General features: G+C 41.1%; 1 protein-coding gene across 3 annotated transcripts in view; it reads right to left on the reverse strand.

Moving 5' to 3' along the window:
* ZNF516 (zinc finger protein 516) overlaps positions 1-15923 on the reverse strand; it is a 104445-nt gene that overhangs the window by 47903 nt on the left and 40619 nt on the right. For all 3 annotated transcript variants that reach the window (XM_042797945.1, XM_042797946.1, XM_042797947.1), the window contains exon 2: positions 11306-13336. In XM_042797945.1, the coding sequence (XP_042653879.1) occupies positions 11306-13211 (1906 nt within the window). In that variant the 5' untranslated portion in view covers positions 13212-13336. The remainder of the gene's footprint in view (positions 1-11305; positions 13337-15923) is intronic.

Below are 15923 nucleotides of genomic sequence, written 5' to 3' on the forward strand. Positions count from 1 at the left end.
TGAGTGAGCTCAGTATTTCAACTTGCTGAATGTATCCTGAGAGATTTTTTTAAAAAAATATTCTTGCTCTAATACAACTGACCAAGAAAGGTCAGTCTAGCAGAAAATTTTACTAGCACATAAAAATTTCATTACATATTAATAACACTTCTTTTACATTATAAGCCTTAATACTAGTCACTTGCATGCTGATAACACCAGAGATAAAACACTCTAACAACTTCACTTGCAAAATAAATGATTATGTTTGATTTATAACTAATGTCAAGTCTGTGTGTATAAACTAATGAAAAAAACAACACTCCATATTTCCACACAAATAACAGCATTGAGGCTTCACTGTCAAACATATTTAGCACCACAGTAGCAAGTAAGCGATCCTCACTTACATGTACCCATTTTGTTGTCCCAGAACAATCCAAGTAAAGATTAATTTTTTCCTGTTATAATTTTACTTGCCATTCTGTGTTTGACTATTTTTTTTTAAGGCTTCTCCAGGCTTCAACAGTACTTAAAGCTAAGACATTTATGGGAAATTGCTATGCATGTGGATACAGGCATGTGCAAGGACAAGAAACTCCTGCAAAGTATTACAAGGGGTTTAGGATTAATGTGTTCCATGTGCAGTGTAAGTTGTACTTCCTGAATTTTCTTTTAAGGGAAGAGAAGGATCTATTTGCTTCATTATCTAGTAAAAAGGCATTATTACCTACCGAATAAAGGCTAAATCACAGAAAACTGAACACACGTTTGGTTCAGTGGTGCTATGCACCTGGCAAAACACGCAAAAGGCAAAGACCAAATGCAGCATCAGCTCCACTACCTTAGGTTACAGTGCGGATAGGAAGAGATGAAGTCTTTTACATCCCATTATCATCCCAATTCATTGCACTCAGTCTTTCACCATCATGAAACTGGTGTGCAACCTCTATTGTTAAAACACACAGAAAATGTTTCAGAGGGGGAAAAAAAAAAAAAAAAGTCATTTAGACCCAAGGTTCACATAAGAACCCATATATTCCCCTCATGGCTGTGCTTTCCCCCCCTCCAAATATGTAGTTTTTGCTGACAGCAGCTTGCCTCAAATGCTATTTAAGCAGTAAGACATCACAAGACATATGCTATCCTGAGATAACACACACCTCTGAAGTGCTGCTAGGTGTAGCTGATGCCTTCAACAGACTGATGAATTTTTTATCTCAAAGAAACACAAGGTTTGGGAGTGACTTATATTACAAATTAAACTGAAATTTAGTTTTAAAAAAGTAAATAAATTAAATCAGTCATTTTGTATCCTTTCAGAAAAAAAAAAAAAAAAAAAAAAAAAAGAGCTCTGACTTGGAGTAACTACCCCTAACTTATGGCTCCCAAACAAGACTAAAATTACATCTGTGATATGACAAAAAACATAATTTTAACGGCTATTTAATTTCTTGTTATTTGAAATAACAGAGATAATGAAGTAATATCTGAGGTTTGAGATTACCAACCTGGAAAACAAAGTTCTAAAAAGTAGGAGGGCAAATCTTACTCCATGGGTCCTGTACAAGGAGGAGTATCTCATGCTCTAAATCCATATTAAGTAAGGCACCCAGATCCAAGTTACAGTGAGCACCAATTGAGAGAGTACTTTTGTCTTTCACATGGACACTTTCTCAATAGAGATTCTTCACTTTAAAAGGACGAAGTGTTGGATTTTTGCCCTTAGCATCACTAAAACGTAACTGAATCCATTCACAAGAGTATCCACAAAAGACAATTCTGAGCCTTACTCCTCCTCTAGTCTTATCCTGTGTAAAATTTGTATGCTACAGTACATTTCAGGATATGCAATTTACACTGGCATCGATTACAGAAAAGAAAGATTACTCTATTCTTCTCTAACCTCAAGCCATTAGGTGCCAAGTGGTTCAACAAAGTAGTTAACAATTATTCCAACCTGACTGCTCATATGCTTAAAATCAAGCCAGCAGTTATGAGTTTTGCTGGACCAGGGCCAAAGCATTCAGCAATTTGACAGTTCAAACCCATGCTGTCTATAAACAAGGAGAACAAATTCACCATGAAAGTAAGTTCCCTACACATTCACAAACCCATTTCAGGCATTGAAAATAATGTCTAGAAATTGGGCACAAAATACGGCACAGTAGCAGTCACACATCAAGTGCAACAAGGATCCAAAAGTCTCACTCAAGGACTAGGGCACTGAAAATTATAATGAAAAATTCACTATATGCTTTTCAACTCTCTAAAAATCCAGGTTTGTTGCTGATAAGTCCTGTAGGCAATCAAAAAAACCCCTGAGAACTAAAAAAAGTTATTGATGCTCCCCACTGTAAAGGGTTCCCTCGACTGCAGGTAAGTCGCTCTTGACTTTTATTGATATGACTGGCACCACAGTCCAGCCCATTCAAGTTAAAGCAGTCCAGCACTTGCATGAGACTACTGGTTTAAAGAGTAATAAAGTGAAGTCAAGTGAGACCTAGTAAAACTTGTATTTGTAAAATGCACCTGCAGAAAACAAATTATCTATGAACACTAGGCCAAACCGCATGTTACTTTTAGACCCTGTGCAGCCCTGGGACTCCCCAGGTTTCAGCCCACCATTTCCACCGACAGCATCTAATGCCAAATCTAGTGCGTTAACAAAGAAAATCTGACTCTCAGTTTAAGATGGATGAAGGGCAAACTGTGAACTATAATGGTAAGAGCAGCAAAAAGATTTAACGTCAGAGACATCTATACAAGTCTCTTGTTAGCAGTCATTTACAAATCAGTAGAATCCCACTAAACATAGCCACAGCGCTACTGAAATATTTGGAAATCAGATTAAAAACAAAACCACTGCAATTTTCATTACCTGAATCTTGTTCTACTAGCTGGGGGGTGGGGTGAGGGGGTGGGGGGGAGGGAGTCCTCACTAACTAGAAACTGCTAGAAAATAAAACTACTACACAATGTGATTTTACGACTACAGATATCACGAAGCAGTATTTCACATGCTATAGCTTGATGCAATAGAAACATCCAGTACTAAAAAATACCAGAATTGCTAAACTGGCTTTTACAGGGTAGCAGGGCCAGGGCAGGTGTCGAGAAGTGATGGTTTTGAGAAAGCTGAGTTACTGCGCAGCTGCATTCCCAAGTGCATATCTACATGAAGATCTTTATAATAGTTACTGAAGAAAAAGCCTACTATGAAAACTGGGACCCCTGTGCAACCATCTTAAACATAAAAGGGTACTTTTAAATGCACAGTCTGAAACTTAGATGGCTAATAGCTTTCCACACCCTTGGAAATACTTTATTTAAATGCTAGCATTTGGTAAGCATGAGCATGAGGCTCGCAATTCAGGAAGGACTAAACATTGACACAAACAATCCTAAGAAGCAGCTCTTGTGACAACATTTCCAAAAGCTGCGGAAGGAGTATGAAGAACTAATCTTGCTCTGGGCATCTTACATAAGCTTCAGGGCAAAGCTTATCCTACGATCACCTACCTTTAAGAAACCACACTCACTTCCTTGCTTTCTAACAGATAAAATAAAGGCTGGGTAAACCTATCTCTCCCTTAGCATCTTGATACAATTTTTCTTCCAAGCTGAGCTATGCTTGGGTTGCTCATATCACAGACCTATAGCTATAGTAAACTGTCTAAACAATACTTCTAATTGTCTCATGTTATTGTGTATGGTAACCTGCAAAAAAGGAACACTAACAAGTAAAACTAAACACAGAAGAAGTATCTCTGACATGCTCTATCAAAATACCCTGCACAAAATTCTTCAGTACTTAAACAAAACCCCCACTGACACGTTTGCAAGGAATAGAAGCAGTGCAACAGTTGCATTAACTACTTCAAAATGCTACAAAAGAAGCTCTCTCTGAGCAGCAACAAAGGCAATCTCTGCCATGAGAAGTCATTCCATCTACTGAAGTATCTCAAGTTCACAGCCAGCAAGTCTTAGTTCTGACTTGAGCTGATTGTGTGTTATCTGTTCCTCATCATCCTGCCTCTTTGCGAGAGGAACTTGAATTACTGTTTAACATTCGTGCTGGCCACCCACATTATATGAGACTGACTAAAACAGGACAGTAATGCAGAGCGTGGTAATCAGGAACACAGTGGAAATTACCCAAGATGCCTACAGGGCAATCATTAAATGTTCCTTAGTTGGTATGACGTCAGGGTAATGTATAGCATAAAAGGGTACAGATCGCATTATCCAAAATCATTGCTGCCCTGTTTTAGGCCAACAATTTTTGCATGAGCTTCTTGAAGCACAGCTCACACCATCAACCAAAAATACAGAAGGGCCAGGAACTTCACACATGTGAGGCACACTTGCCAAGGGAGGTTTTAACCACACCTCTAGATGTTCTATGGCTCTTCCCTCTTCCTCTCCCTTCAATACACACTTCAGTGATTCTGGCTGCCAGAATTTTTGTTATCCATTTCCTTGGGATGATTAGCATAATTTCTGGTTTGTTCTGTTCCCTCAGTTCTTCTTCCTATTCATGTCAACTCCCAGTTAAAGATAAATGAAAGCAAAAATCCATTGTTGATGTCAGCACCACAGGAATATATATACTCACACACAGGAGATATCCTCTGCAGTCCTGAGGAGCATACAAGTTTCCAAAGGGGAGGGGAGAGGTAACAAAGTGCTGCTTGTAGATATATACATAGGCCTGTACTGGTCAAAAATGATGCTTCAACCTGCAGTGCTTCGTATAGAAACTTCAGATCATGAGAAAATACCATATGGCATGTGGCTTTGCTACACACATCAGGATTGGACTATGTGCATTACAGCAAGGATAAAAGAAATTTCTGAATGGTATTATTAGATGCATTCAAACTAGGCAACTGATCTAGTCCTGATTCACTGAATTTGCTTTAAGAAACAGTCTGAACTCTGAGAAGTCCCAGACAATGCCTAATGGATCTAACTTCTGCAAGCACAGGGTCCTTACCTCTGCCCAACTTCCCCTATGATCTGAATCATCAACTTGCTGTATTTGAAAGTCCTGGCATTAGTCCCACTGGCATGAACAACCAAAATAATTAGTTTCGGTTGCCAAGTGGAAGGGGTTTTATATTCCAACAATCACTCCCTGGCAATACCAAAATTCACTGGTGAAGTGTGTAATCAGAGTGTAACATTTTTATCTTCATGGTAGGGATCTCACAGAAGCCCCAAGACACTGTTCTTACTTGAAACTACCTAATTTCTTGGAAGTCTGGGGCAGTAGTTACCAATCATCCAGCACTGAGACATTCTCCAACCTGTTGCATGCTTATTCTGCAAAATAAATATGCTAAATAACTTCAACATACTTAGGACTGTACATAAAGAACAAGATCTTGATTTGGTGTCAAATGCCCCAACAGCACTGCCTTCAGTGGCATGATGCCACAGAATTTACAGTCATTTAGAGTCTGGCGTAAGAAGTATCTGAAGTGTAATTATTTCATTAAGATACATAGTAAAAATGTTTGATTTTTAAATAGTGGCAAGGACTTCTCTTGCACACAGAGGAACGTTTTTTCATATTAGCAGAACAATGAAGTCCTGGTACTGGATACTGGCAGCTGTGTTTCATGCAGTCACTTTGGAAACAGAAAACATTTACTACGACTATTTTTCTCTCTTCTCTGGAGTTTCTATACATTTTTATTTTTCTATCTTCACTTGCTTAGCTGTTTTATTCTTACTGTTTCTCTCCTCCCCCAAATTACAGCCTCACCATTTTACTGGAAAATTAAAGCAACTCTGGACAATTATTATTTTTTATTTATTTTAAATAAAAAACCTGATGAAATGAGGCTTTTTGTTAAAGTTCCAGCTCTTGGATTTATTACAATTTATAACTGAGAAAAAACAAAGTCCAAATTTATGCTTCATAAATGTCTCCTATTATTCTTCTTTCACAAAACTTACTAATGTTATGTTTCTATTCAAGCATTCCAATTTACATATAGGATTTTCTTACAAATGCCTGGGATAAACTGTATGTGTTACATCCCCCAGTTTGTATAACCTGTAACTAGTTCACAGGCAGCTGTCTCTTCTTCAATTTACTAATAAAGATACCATACCAGTGCCTGGTCATGGATTGCTAAGAGTTTTTAAAATATGACAAACACAAACAAAAAGCTCCACAACCAGGCACTGCTGCTGCTATTTTGTTATTTTTGTTGTTTGTGTTTTGGTGGGTTTTTGTTCTTTTGCTTAAGCTACTTTTTAGCAGATCGATAACAACAACAAGCCAGTGGGTCCACTGGCAGGTGTGGACGAGGCGAGCTTTGGCTGCTCTCTCCCATTTGTGTGACTACTCTGGACCTTCTGGTTTTCATATGGAAATCCTCCTGGAGTTACTCAACTCCAAGTGCAGGGCATCACGAGCCCTCCTGGCTTCAGTGCAAGACACTCAGCAACCTGGCAGTCCCTTGCAGGTTTGAAGCCCTACACCATCCTACACCTCTTTTCAGCTTGCCCCTGCTCTTTGAAACCTCATCACTCAGCACAGCTCTCTTCACCAAGGTCCTGCTCCTCCCTGCCCATTCCCCTTTCTCTCCTCCCTGCACTCTACTCCCATCTCATCTCCCTTCACGGTGCTCATCTTCTCCTGATTAAGTCCCGCCATACCACCGGTAATTCCCAACACAAAACAAATGCACCCAAGCACCGCTTTTTTTTCTTGTTTGGGGTTTCGTTAATATTCTGTGCAGTCTAGCAACTTCTGTCCACTTCACCTAGTCAGACTACGAGGTCCTTGGGCCTAAAGCTGTGTTTGTACAGAGCCTAGCGCAACAATTCTCACCCTCAATCAGCCCCTTCCTGCATTAGCCAGCATAATAAAAACAGTGTGTGAGTAACAGTGAATCAGTCTCTCCTTAAAGCATTTAAAAAAATCCGGAGGAGTCTTACTGAAGGAAAAAAGAAAAAGAAAAGGGAGAGAAGAGGAAGGAGATAAAGGAAACAAAACGGACAGGATGGTTTTCAATGGAAGCAGCGTTCTGAGGTGCAACACCCCTTCCTTTCCCTGCCATCCTTCCCTGACAAGGTCAGGCTAGAAGCAGCATTCCTCTCCTTTATTCCTATATAACATTCCTTTTTCTTTTCTTCCTCCCTCCCCACCCCAATTACTTTTAACATTTATTTCCTGCTCAGTCTGGAGCTTACATGCAAAAAGAAGTACCTTTATGGCGCTCCCTTACTGACTGGGGTATCGCAAGCCTATGCTTTTACTACGTGTTTGTTGAGCTCCAAGTGGTATTGAAACTGTTTTCACTTCTTTTCTTCATCTTCTACCTGCCAGCAGCAGTCAAAGCCTAAAAATGATACCTTCTTCATTTCAGGACTGAAACAGTTCATAGCACCTAATGTAACCAACTAATGTCACTGCTAAACATACCATGACAATGAGGGAGCCCAGACTGAGCCTTAAAAAATACTAGCCACTGAAGGCATGCAGACTGAATTATTTCTTTGGCATATCTAAAACTACATTTTAGTTGAGGAACTGGAAGATGAAAATAATAGGAGTATTTTCTCTTCCACTTTTATCAACACGTGTAATAATCCCCCTCTCCTCTCTCAGTTATAGCTCAGGGTTTTGTTTTGTTTTTTGTTGTTTTTTTTTCTTCTTTTGTGGTTTTTTTTTTGGTAGTTAGAAATTAAAATTTAAAAAAAAAGAAAAAAAATCCTCAGGTTGGGGAAGTGCTGAGCAACAACTCATAAGCGGTTCAAACAGCTTTGTATGCAACTCAGTGGAAATTCAGGTACAGTCTGCTAGTGGCCTGAGTGCCAAATAAAAGCGAAGACTCATCTGGGGCAGGAAGATATCAAAAATACTCAGTCTGCTCTTACCGGAGCAAATGTGCTCTAGGCCACCTCCTCCCACATGGCTGTCGCACAGAGCACATATACCTCATACATATATCTCTGTATGACAAGTGTGTGTAACTCTAGAAAACTAATTCTTACTCTCCTTCCAACAAGATGGAAAACTTTGTAACCAGCTAGCTTACACCCTAGCAGCTGAAAAAATGGGTTTGCAAACACTACCCCTGTGCCTGAGAAATCATTATGTTATGCTATGTAGAGAGCAGAGACAAATTACTGATAGGTTAAGAGCAAAGAAGTGCCTACCCTGGAGGCTCTCGACCCCATTTCACATGCACGGTGCTCTTCTCCCAGTAAGGGTACTCCCTATCAGTACTTCCCAGCCCCTGACACCCTCAGCCCCAACATCTGTTGGCCCTAAGTGACCACGGAGGTGCAGTGCCAGCTTCCCTGCTGCAAGACACTGTGTGTCGACAGGACTACTCAGATTATTCAGAATTAAACACACAAAGAAGTACTTTCAACTGAGTCAAAGCCACAACATTCAAGGCCCTTTTCTGCCTCTGGATAACACAGTAATGTATCAAAGGGGGAAAAAAAAGTAAAGATATGATCGTAATAAAAAATACAGATACTATATAAAATAAACCTATGAGTAGCAGAAGATTTTCCTGACCACAGCCTGAGTAAAAATAATACTGTAGAAGGCAGGTCAGGAACAGGAACTGAGCACACTGCTTATCTGCCCCCCCTGGGGAGGGATGCTGTCCAGGGGACTGGAGCGTGGCTCTCAGCAGAAAAGCTTCACCAGCAAGAATAACTACAAAACGCTGCAGCAGAGGATAGCAAACCACAGCACTTCTAGGACAAAATGTGCTTCAAGGCCACATCAGAACACCTGACTTTAGCAGGAGTGTACACTAGAGTGGAATTTGGCCTATATTCTGTACATCTTAAATTTCTGTTTGTAGAGGAGGGAAAGAAAGCCTCTCAAGTTAAAGCAGCAATCTGCAGAAGAGTAAAACCAATCCTACAGCCTGCTGGACAGATGGACCCCAGTCCCTTAGAAAACAATATGGGGGTAGTGTCAGTAAACCTGCATACCAAAGACAGAAAGTTGAGAAACTTAGTCTTGAACATTGATCTATGAAAACTCCCTAAAAAAAAAAACAAACCAAAACAAACAAACAAAAAAAAAAAAAAAAAAAACAACACAAAAACCCCAAACCCCCACACCTTTATACTGAATTCAGAAAAAAATCTTTGCCACTTGTAAAATATTTTCACTTCAATGACATAGTGATTTTATTTAAATACACTCTATTAAGAGCCAGGGGTAACATTTCCCTTGGTCATAAGATTAAAAGGTTTCTTAGTAGCCAACTAACTGATTAGGTCTTCAGCTGCGATGTTAGCAAATATAAAATGCAGCAACCCCCCTCCTGCCCCATCAATACAAATATCCCTTTTACAAGACGCGCCTTTGTTTATGCCCATCAGTTTGCTGCTTCTTTACAGTCAAAGAAGATATGGACCAATTCGGCACCCAAAGAAATGAGTTTCCAGGTGTTGGCTAGTGACATGAGGCCAGTCACTTTAATTCCTGTGAGAGAAACTGCTGTTTGACTTTAACTCTCACCTTGCACTCCTACAACAGGGGCTCAGAGCTTGAGTTGAGGCAAGGACAGGCAAAGAGATGAGACAGCTCTTCTTGTTAGAAATGAAGTGCTCAATAAGGAGAGCGCATAAGAACAACTTTCCTGTTTGAACATCATGTGAAAAAGTGTTTCCGTGTTTTCAGCCAGTCTTCAGAGAGATGGCTTTCCATCACAGCAGTTTCCATAAGGGCACTGTACATTGCACTGGTAAAACATGGCAGTCCTATTTAACTCCAGACAAAGCTGCAGTTTTATCACTGCATCTTGTCTCAAGTGTACTGAGGTGTTTCAGGCAGCAGCTGATGGATTTTCACATAAAATTAGTATGTATGCTCCCATAAGGAACTTTAAGTGTCCAAAATCCACAAGCAGATGGGAAAGTCCAATTTTGATTTTTTTAAATGGGCAAGTAATCATGGTGAAAATATTTAAGTCAGCTTGTAGCTAGGATTTTTTGGAGTGGTGGTTTATGGAAAGGGCAAGAAAGAATAATAAAGAAGTGGAGTTCTTGGTTTAATTTACATTTCTGTTCTAGTGTGCACCCAATTTGTCCACTGGGGACTTGATCCAAGTTGTAGCAAAATCAAGTTTAGGACTGTTCTTCTATGTTTAAAGACAGATGGGTTTAATTTTTTATAATTTCAATCCTTTGGAGCTCTCCTCCCTCTATGCCTTACATTTTGAAAGTTATATTGCCAAGCAGTGTTGGCCCTAATTTCAGTTGTTCTAAAGCAATGGGACTTTCACGAAAGAAGCTTAATGACAAAAAAAAAAAATCCAATATTGCTTCAAAAGTTTATGAAAAACATGTAACTATTAATACACAATTCTGGAAAATGTTGCTTTGCTGCTGTGGGGTCTGCAACCAGGAGAAAGCACAGCATTATATAAAATCCTGAAAGAACACAGCTAATTGAATAAACCCACCCTCTTCCACAATGGTGCAGATTACTTCATCAGTGATGGTCTTCAAAATGAGTTTAACTCTACAGATAACTATGTTCTTCAAAACGAAAAGAATGAAAACGAGATGAAAATGTTACTGTTCACCAAAAAGAAAGCAAACAAAGAAACAGCACAAGGCTAGTAAAGAAAGAATGGTCAGTCTCACATTTCTAAAAGGATATTATAAACAAAGAATGAACAACAAAAATAAAATATTAAAAAAGGATACAAAAGTGCTTAATGGCGTTCTTTTAAATATTTACTTTGCTGCTATTTGGAGAATAATTTGTTCCATTTAGTACTGTTGGGCTCAAAAGACTGCTTTAATCCAGAGAGATTAATTACTGTAGTTACAAACACAATCTGGGAAGCGAAGCAGAGAAGAGTAGGGAGACACCTCTCTCACTGGCGATAACAACTTTACAAGCTTCAGGGCTACACCACACAGGCTGCGCTCCTGCTACACCCGCACGCTACAGGCAGAAGAGTGCACAGGACACCCATACAGCGGGGAAAAGCACCCCCCGAGATGTCCAGGGAAGACACTACCTCCGCTACAGCGTTGCTACAGACAATTCAGACACTTCTCCTGGTGTCCTTCACTGAAATACCTGCACCTTACGAGGACATCCCCTGATGTTACTTTTATTACCTGTGCCAGAAACAACGCGTCGCCACGCCGAGACAAGCAGCAGCACTCGGGAGGCAGGGGGGGGACCCCATCCGCACTGCCTTTAAACCTCCCCACGTGCTTCCACACGTCTCTCCCTCTGCTCATCGCCGTGTCCCGCGCCAGGGGATGCGGGGCCCGGCGACAGCGGGCAGGGCAAGGCTGGGAGAGATCTTACCTAGCGAGGGGTTGGCTGCTCCCTCCTCCGAGCTCTCCTCGGCCCCCTCCTCCCCCAGGCCAGAGGTGGCCGAGTCCTCTGGGGCGGACGCGGAGCCGGGGGTGCTGGGCCCGCTGACGGACCCCGAGTCCCCTTCCTCGCTGCTGGAGCCGTAGCGGTCGGGCTGGGCGGCCGTCCCGCCCTCGCCACAGCTCCTCCGCTCCTTGCGGTGCACCCGGGAGTGCAGCACCATTTGGTGGTAGGTGCGGAAGATCTTCCCGCACTCAAAGCACTCGGTGGACTTGTTCTGGGCGGCCCGTCGGCTCTGCCGCGAGGCAGGGCGGTAGTCCAGGTCCCCCTGGGTGAGCAGGCAGCTCTCCCCGGGCAGGGCGCTGCTGGTTTTCTCTGGGCGCCCACTGGTGCAGCTCTTCTTCTTGGGGTTGCTGGAAGAGCTGGGCGAGTCCTGGTCTCGCTTGCGCTTCTCCTGGTTGACGAGGATATACTCTCTCTTATCCTTGTCATAAGTCACGTCTGCATCCGCCAGGGCCTCGTCCCATCCCACATACTTCACATACTCTGAGGGCTCTACTACTTTTCCTTTGGTGGCCAGCTGCCAAGCTTGGTAGCTACTGACCGGATCCAGCTCGGCTACTCTTTTCCCAGGCTGTCCTCTTGTAACTATATCCAGCCCTACAGATGGCCTTAGATTGAGACACTGCAAGAAAAACTGCTTCGTTACCGAGGAGCTGAGGCTCCCATCAATTAAGCCCTCAGCTTTATCCCCACCACTGCCCCGCTGCACCCGGTAGTGAACAGCGTTATGCGCTTTCAGGCTGTCCATATTTGTAAACAGATTTCCACACTTGGTGCAAACTTCGTACAGAGACAGGCCCGTCACAATCGTCTCCTCCTGTATCACGTCATTGATGGTAGCTATGAGCTCCAAATCATTTTTTGGTTTGTTTTTGCTCCCAGTCTTGGGGCCGTGCGACTTCATGTGGTTTTTGAGAAACCAGGGCTCTTTAAATCTCCTTCCACAAATGTGGCACCCATGATCAAATGACCCCCTGTGCTTTTTCATGTGAGCTTTCAGGAACCAGGTTTGACTAAAGGCCTGACCACAGACTTCGCATGGAAACTCGCCCGCACTCAGCTCGCTCTTGCAGTTCTCAGTATAGGCCTCCCCATTTGGGACCTGAGCTGTTATATGATCCTTCTCTATGTGGTTTAACAGGGTCTCCTCCCTCAGGGTCATGTAGCTACACAACCTGCACTTGAACGGTTTGTGGACCTGGTGCAGGTGCTGCTCCAGGTCCTTCTTCCTTTCAAATTTGTTTTTGCAGAAGGTGCACTGGTAAGAGGTCAGCTTGCCATCCTCCTCAGCTGGCGCCACCTCCGTGACCTCCTTCTTACTGCTTCTCAACAAGATCTTGCTGCTATCTATCTGAGCGGTACCATTCAAGATCTTGTTGCAGGCAGATGTACTTTTAGTTGGGCTGGTGCACCCGCCGAGGCCCTCCGAAACGCCCGTCTCCCCCAGCTGCGCCTCTCCCATCTCCGCCTCGTGCCCCTGACTTAAAGTGCCTGTTCTGTGACTACGGATGTGGATCTTCAGGTTGCCCTTTTGGGAAGCTCTGTGATCACAGTAAGGGCATTTGTAGGGCTTCTCGCCTGTGTGCTTCCTCATGTGCTGCGACAAGGAGCTCTGAAAAGGGAAACTTTTACCGCAGATGCAGCAGCTGTGGCACATGGTCTTGTCAGCATCCATGTCATTCTTGCCTAGCTTGCCTGGGCTGGAAGACCTCCGTAATTCCATTTCTGCCACTCTACTACAATCCATCTGTATTACTGCAACATCGGGTGAGTGGGGCAGGAGGACAAAAGCATGGCTGGCAGCAGAGGAGGGCTGGACCACGTTTTCAATCATACGGTTCTGCAGAGAGATGTTTTACTGCTTCATTCTCGGGGTAGCGTTTCTGCTTTCAGCTGCTTGAGAGAGCCCGAAGCGCCGATTTATGTCCGTGTGCTCTGTAAGCAGATGGCATAGATCACCTGAAACAAGAACAAAATCACACAGATGTACGGGGATTGTGTAAGTAGATTCTTAAATGTATATAAACCTATTCATATTTCTAATTCAACAGCTTCCATCACTCACCCCGCATTCAGAAGCATACTATAGTACAATTTATTGCACCAAAAAGCAGCAGCTTCTCCTTTTGCTGATATTCTAGTTTCACTGGTAAGCATCATTAATAAACAAGTAAAATCCAAAAAAGATAAAACATTCATTTCCATACACTGACATCACAATGTCTTTTAAAAAGTGCAAACTTTAAAAATATTGTTTATTTTAAAACCAGACAGAAGTGGCTAAAAATACACCTTAAATGAGGAAAACATTTCTTGAGGGGGTTATTACACTTTAAATCTGTGGCTTTACCATCATGTGTAATTTCATGTAAAATACCTACTTTCCAAAGATAAAAGGCTTTCCTAGGACTTTAGCAAGTATCATATTCCTGCTGGCAACTGCATTACTTTGCGTCTCAGACAGCTCTGCTGTGCTTGATGTGGCATGCACAGAGCAGGCACAGAGGCTGAGGACACTCAGTACTTTGATTAGAGAGAAAACATGAGAATCCAGAGCCTGACAAAGCATTCAGGAAAGCTAGACATTATTTCCTCAAACTGTACTATTTAGTCTCAATCTAACAAAGTAAACTGATAATGTGCATAGGTATCAAATGATCTTAAAAGTGAGTCATTTTATGTCAACAAGACATACAGGAAACCACACCACCACCCACTTCAATTAAAAAAAATCTTAACCAGAAACAAACAAGCAAACAAAACAAGGAACAACTTTGATTAACAAAACAGATTAATAGAAGTTTAAAAGCTTTTATGTAGTGTCATGATTAAATGCAATGGTCAATATCTGCCTCAGCAATGCAGGATGCAACACACCAGCAATTCTCCACCTTGTATATGGCAAAACCCCATGGTTAAGATCTCCACAGATTGCTTCTTTTCCAACTACCACACTGTAAAACAAAAATCTTCCCGCCTTCCTACCCTCATTAGGTACTACAAATACCACATGACTAAGATCAAAGAATAATGTATCATCTAATAAAGACAACCAATCTACTACTACATTAAGAAAGCATCAGCTTCTTAAAATGTAGCTAAAAATATGCAGAGCAATAACAAGACTACATATATATTCACACATCCATCACTTGACATCTATGGCTCAAATAAAGAGCTACAGATCTACAGTTACAGATCTTAAGGTTTCTCATTGTATTCACCTCTGAGTCTCTTCGGTATGTAAATAAGTAAATAGTCTAACTACATCACCAGCATGAGCCTAAAAAAAAAACAAGGTAAAACTGATGCAATGCTCATCTCAGTTACACACTACAAAATAACTTCATTATGTTTATGTTCATCTAGCCTTCTTACTGTCTACAAGACTATTAATTTCTGGGTTTGATTTTCTGCATATCTAGTATACGTTCAGAATGTTAAGTTATCAACAGCATCTACCCAAACTACCTTTTCCCCAGAGAGTTGACAGTAATATCTAAGAGACACGTCACAAATGCAATTTTATTTCTTGAATGAAGCATTTTTATATTATGACTAATATTTTATGACTTAAAAAAAAAAATAAAGAAAAAATCACAGCAATCCATATAAGCAGGAAGCTTACAATCAAGAATATCTAAATTAATCTCTGAAATCAGCCATTTAAAACCAAATTGAGGGGCAGCCTCAGAAGAAACTCCCTGGGTATATAAAGGATGGCAGCCACTGGAACTTGTGGCTGTACCAGAAGGTATGAACACGCCAAACTGCAAATACAAATGCAGTTTACACCACATATTGATGGATGAAACAATTCACAGTAACATTTTATTTATTTGACCAGTAATATAAATCTGTCAAGTAAGAACTAATATTGTCTTACAATCAAAGACATAATCTAAAATTCATTAAATCATAAAAAGAAATAACACGGTAGTTTCTTGCATTTAACATGATGGTATATTTGAAGAAGCAACAGCTGCTTCTGAACTATTCCTCACCATTGTAGAAAAAAAGATAGCAGGCTTTGGGGACAGATTTTTCCAGATATTTTATACAATGTTCTGTACATTCTGCATTTTCTACAGTTTACACTAGTGAGAATGACAGGCTGACTTCTAAACTAGCGACTTTTTTTTTTTTTTTTTAATGTAGGCCCCATTTTAACTCAACTTTCTACAGTGTTTCCTGTCTGAAAGTTCAAAAGGGTTTTAAGAGCCAAACTTAGACAAGAATGCTGTATACAGCAGCTCAGGCACATATAAATTCATAGCTTCAGAGTCCCCTTTGTTTACTTGGCCACAGCTTCCCTGTGCTTAGTCTTGACATATTTCACTTTAATTATATATAGCATTTTCATTAATGAAACTTAGTTATGAAAATGAGGATATGAAGAAAGCATTACTTATAAGAGATAACAGCCACTCACAGGAGATCCCCCTAGCCCTATATTAAATCAGGCCTGAGGAGGGAAAAAGTCAGAGTTAAAATATTATCAAATTATTTTATTAGTCTAAAATACTTAATGGAAGTGTTATCATCT

Source organism: Tyto alba, unplaced genomic scaffold, assembly GCF_018691265.1.
Source record: "Tyto alba isolate M040663 unplaced genomic scaffold, T.alba_DEE_v4.0 Super-Scaffold_27, whole genome shotgun sequence".
Classification (NCBI taxonomy): domain Eukaryota; kingdom Metazoa; phylum Chordata; class Aves; order Strigiformes; family Tytonidae; genus Tyto; species Tyto alba.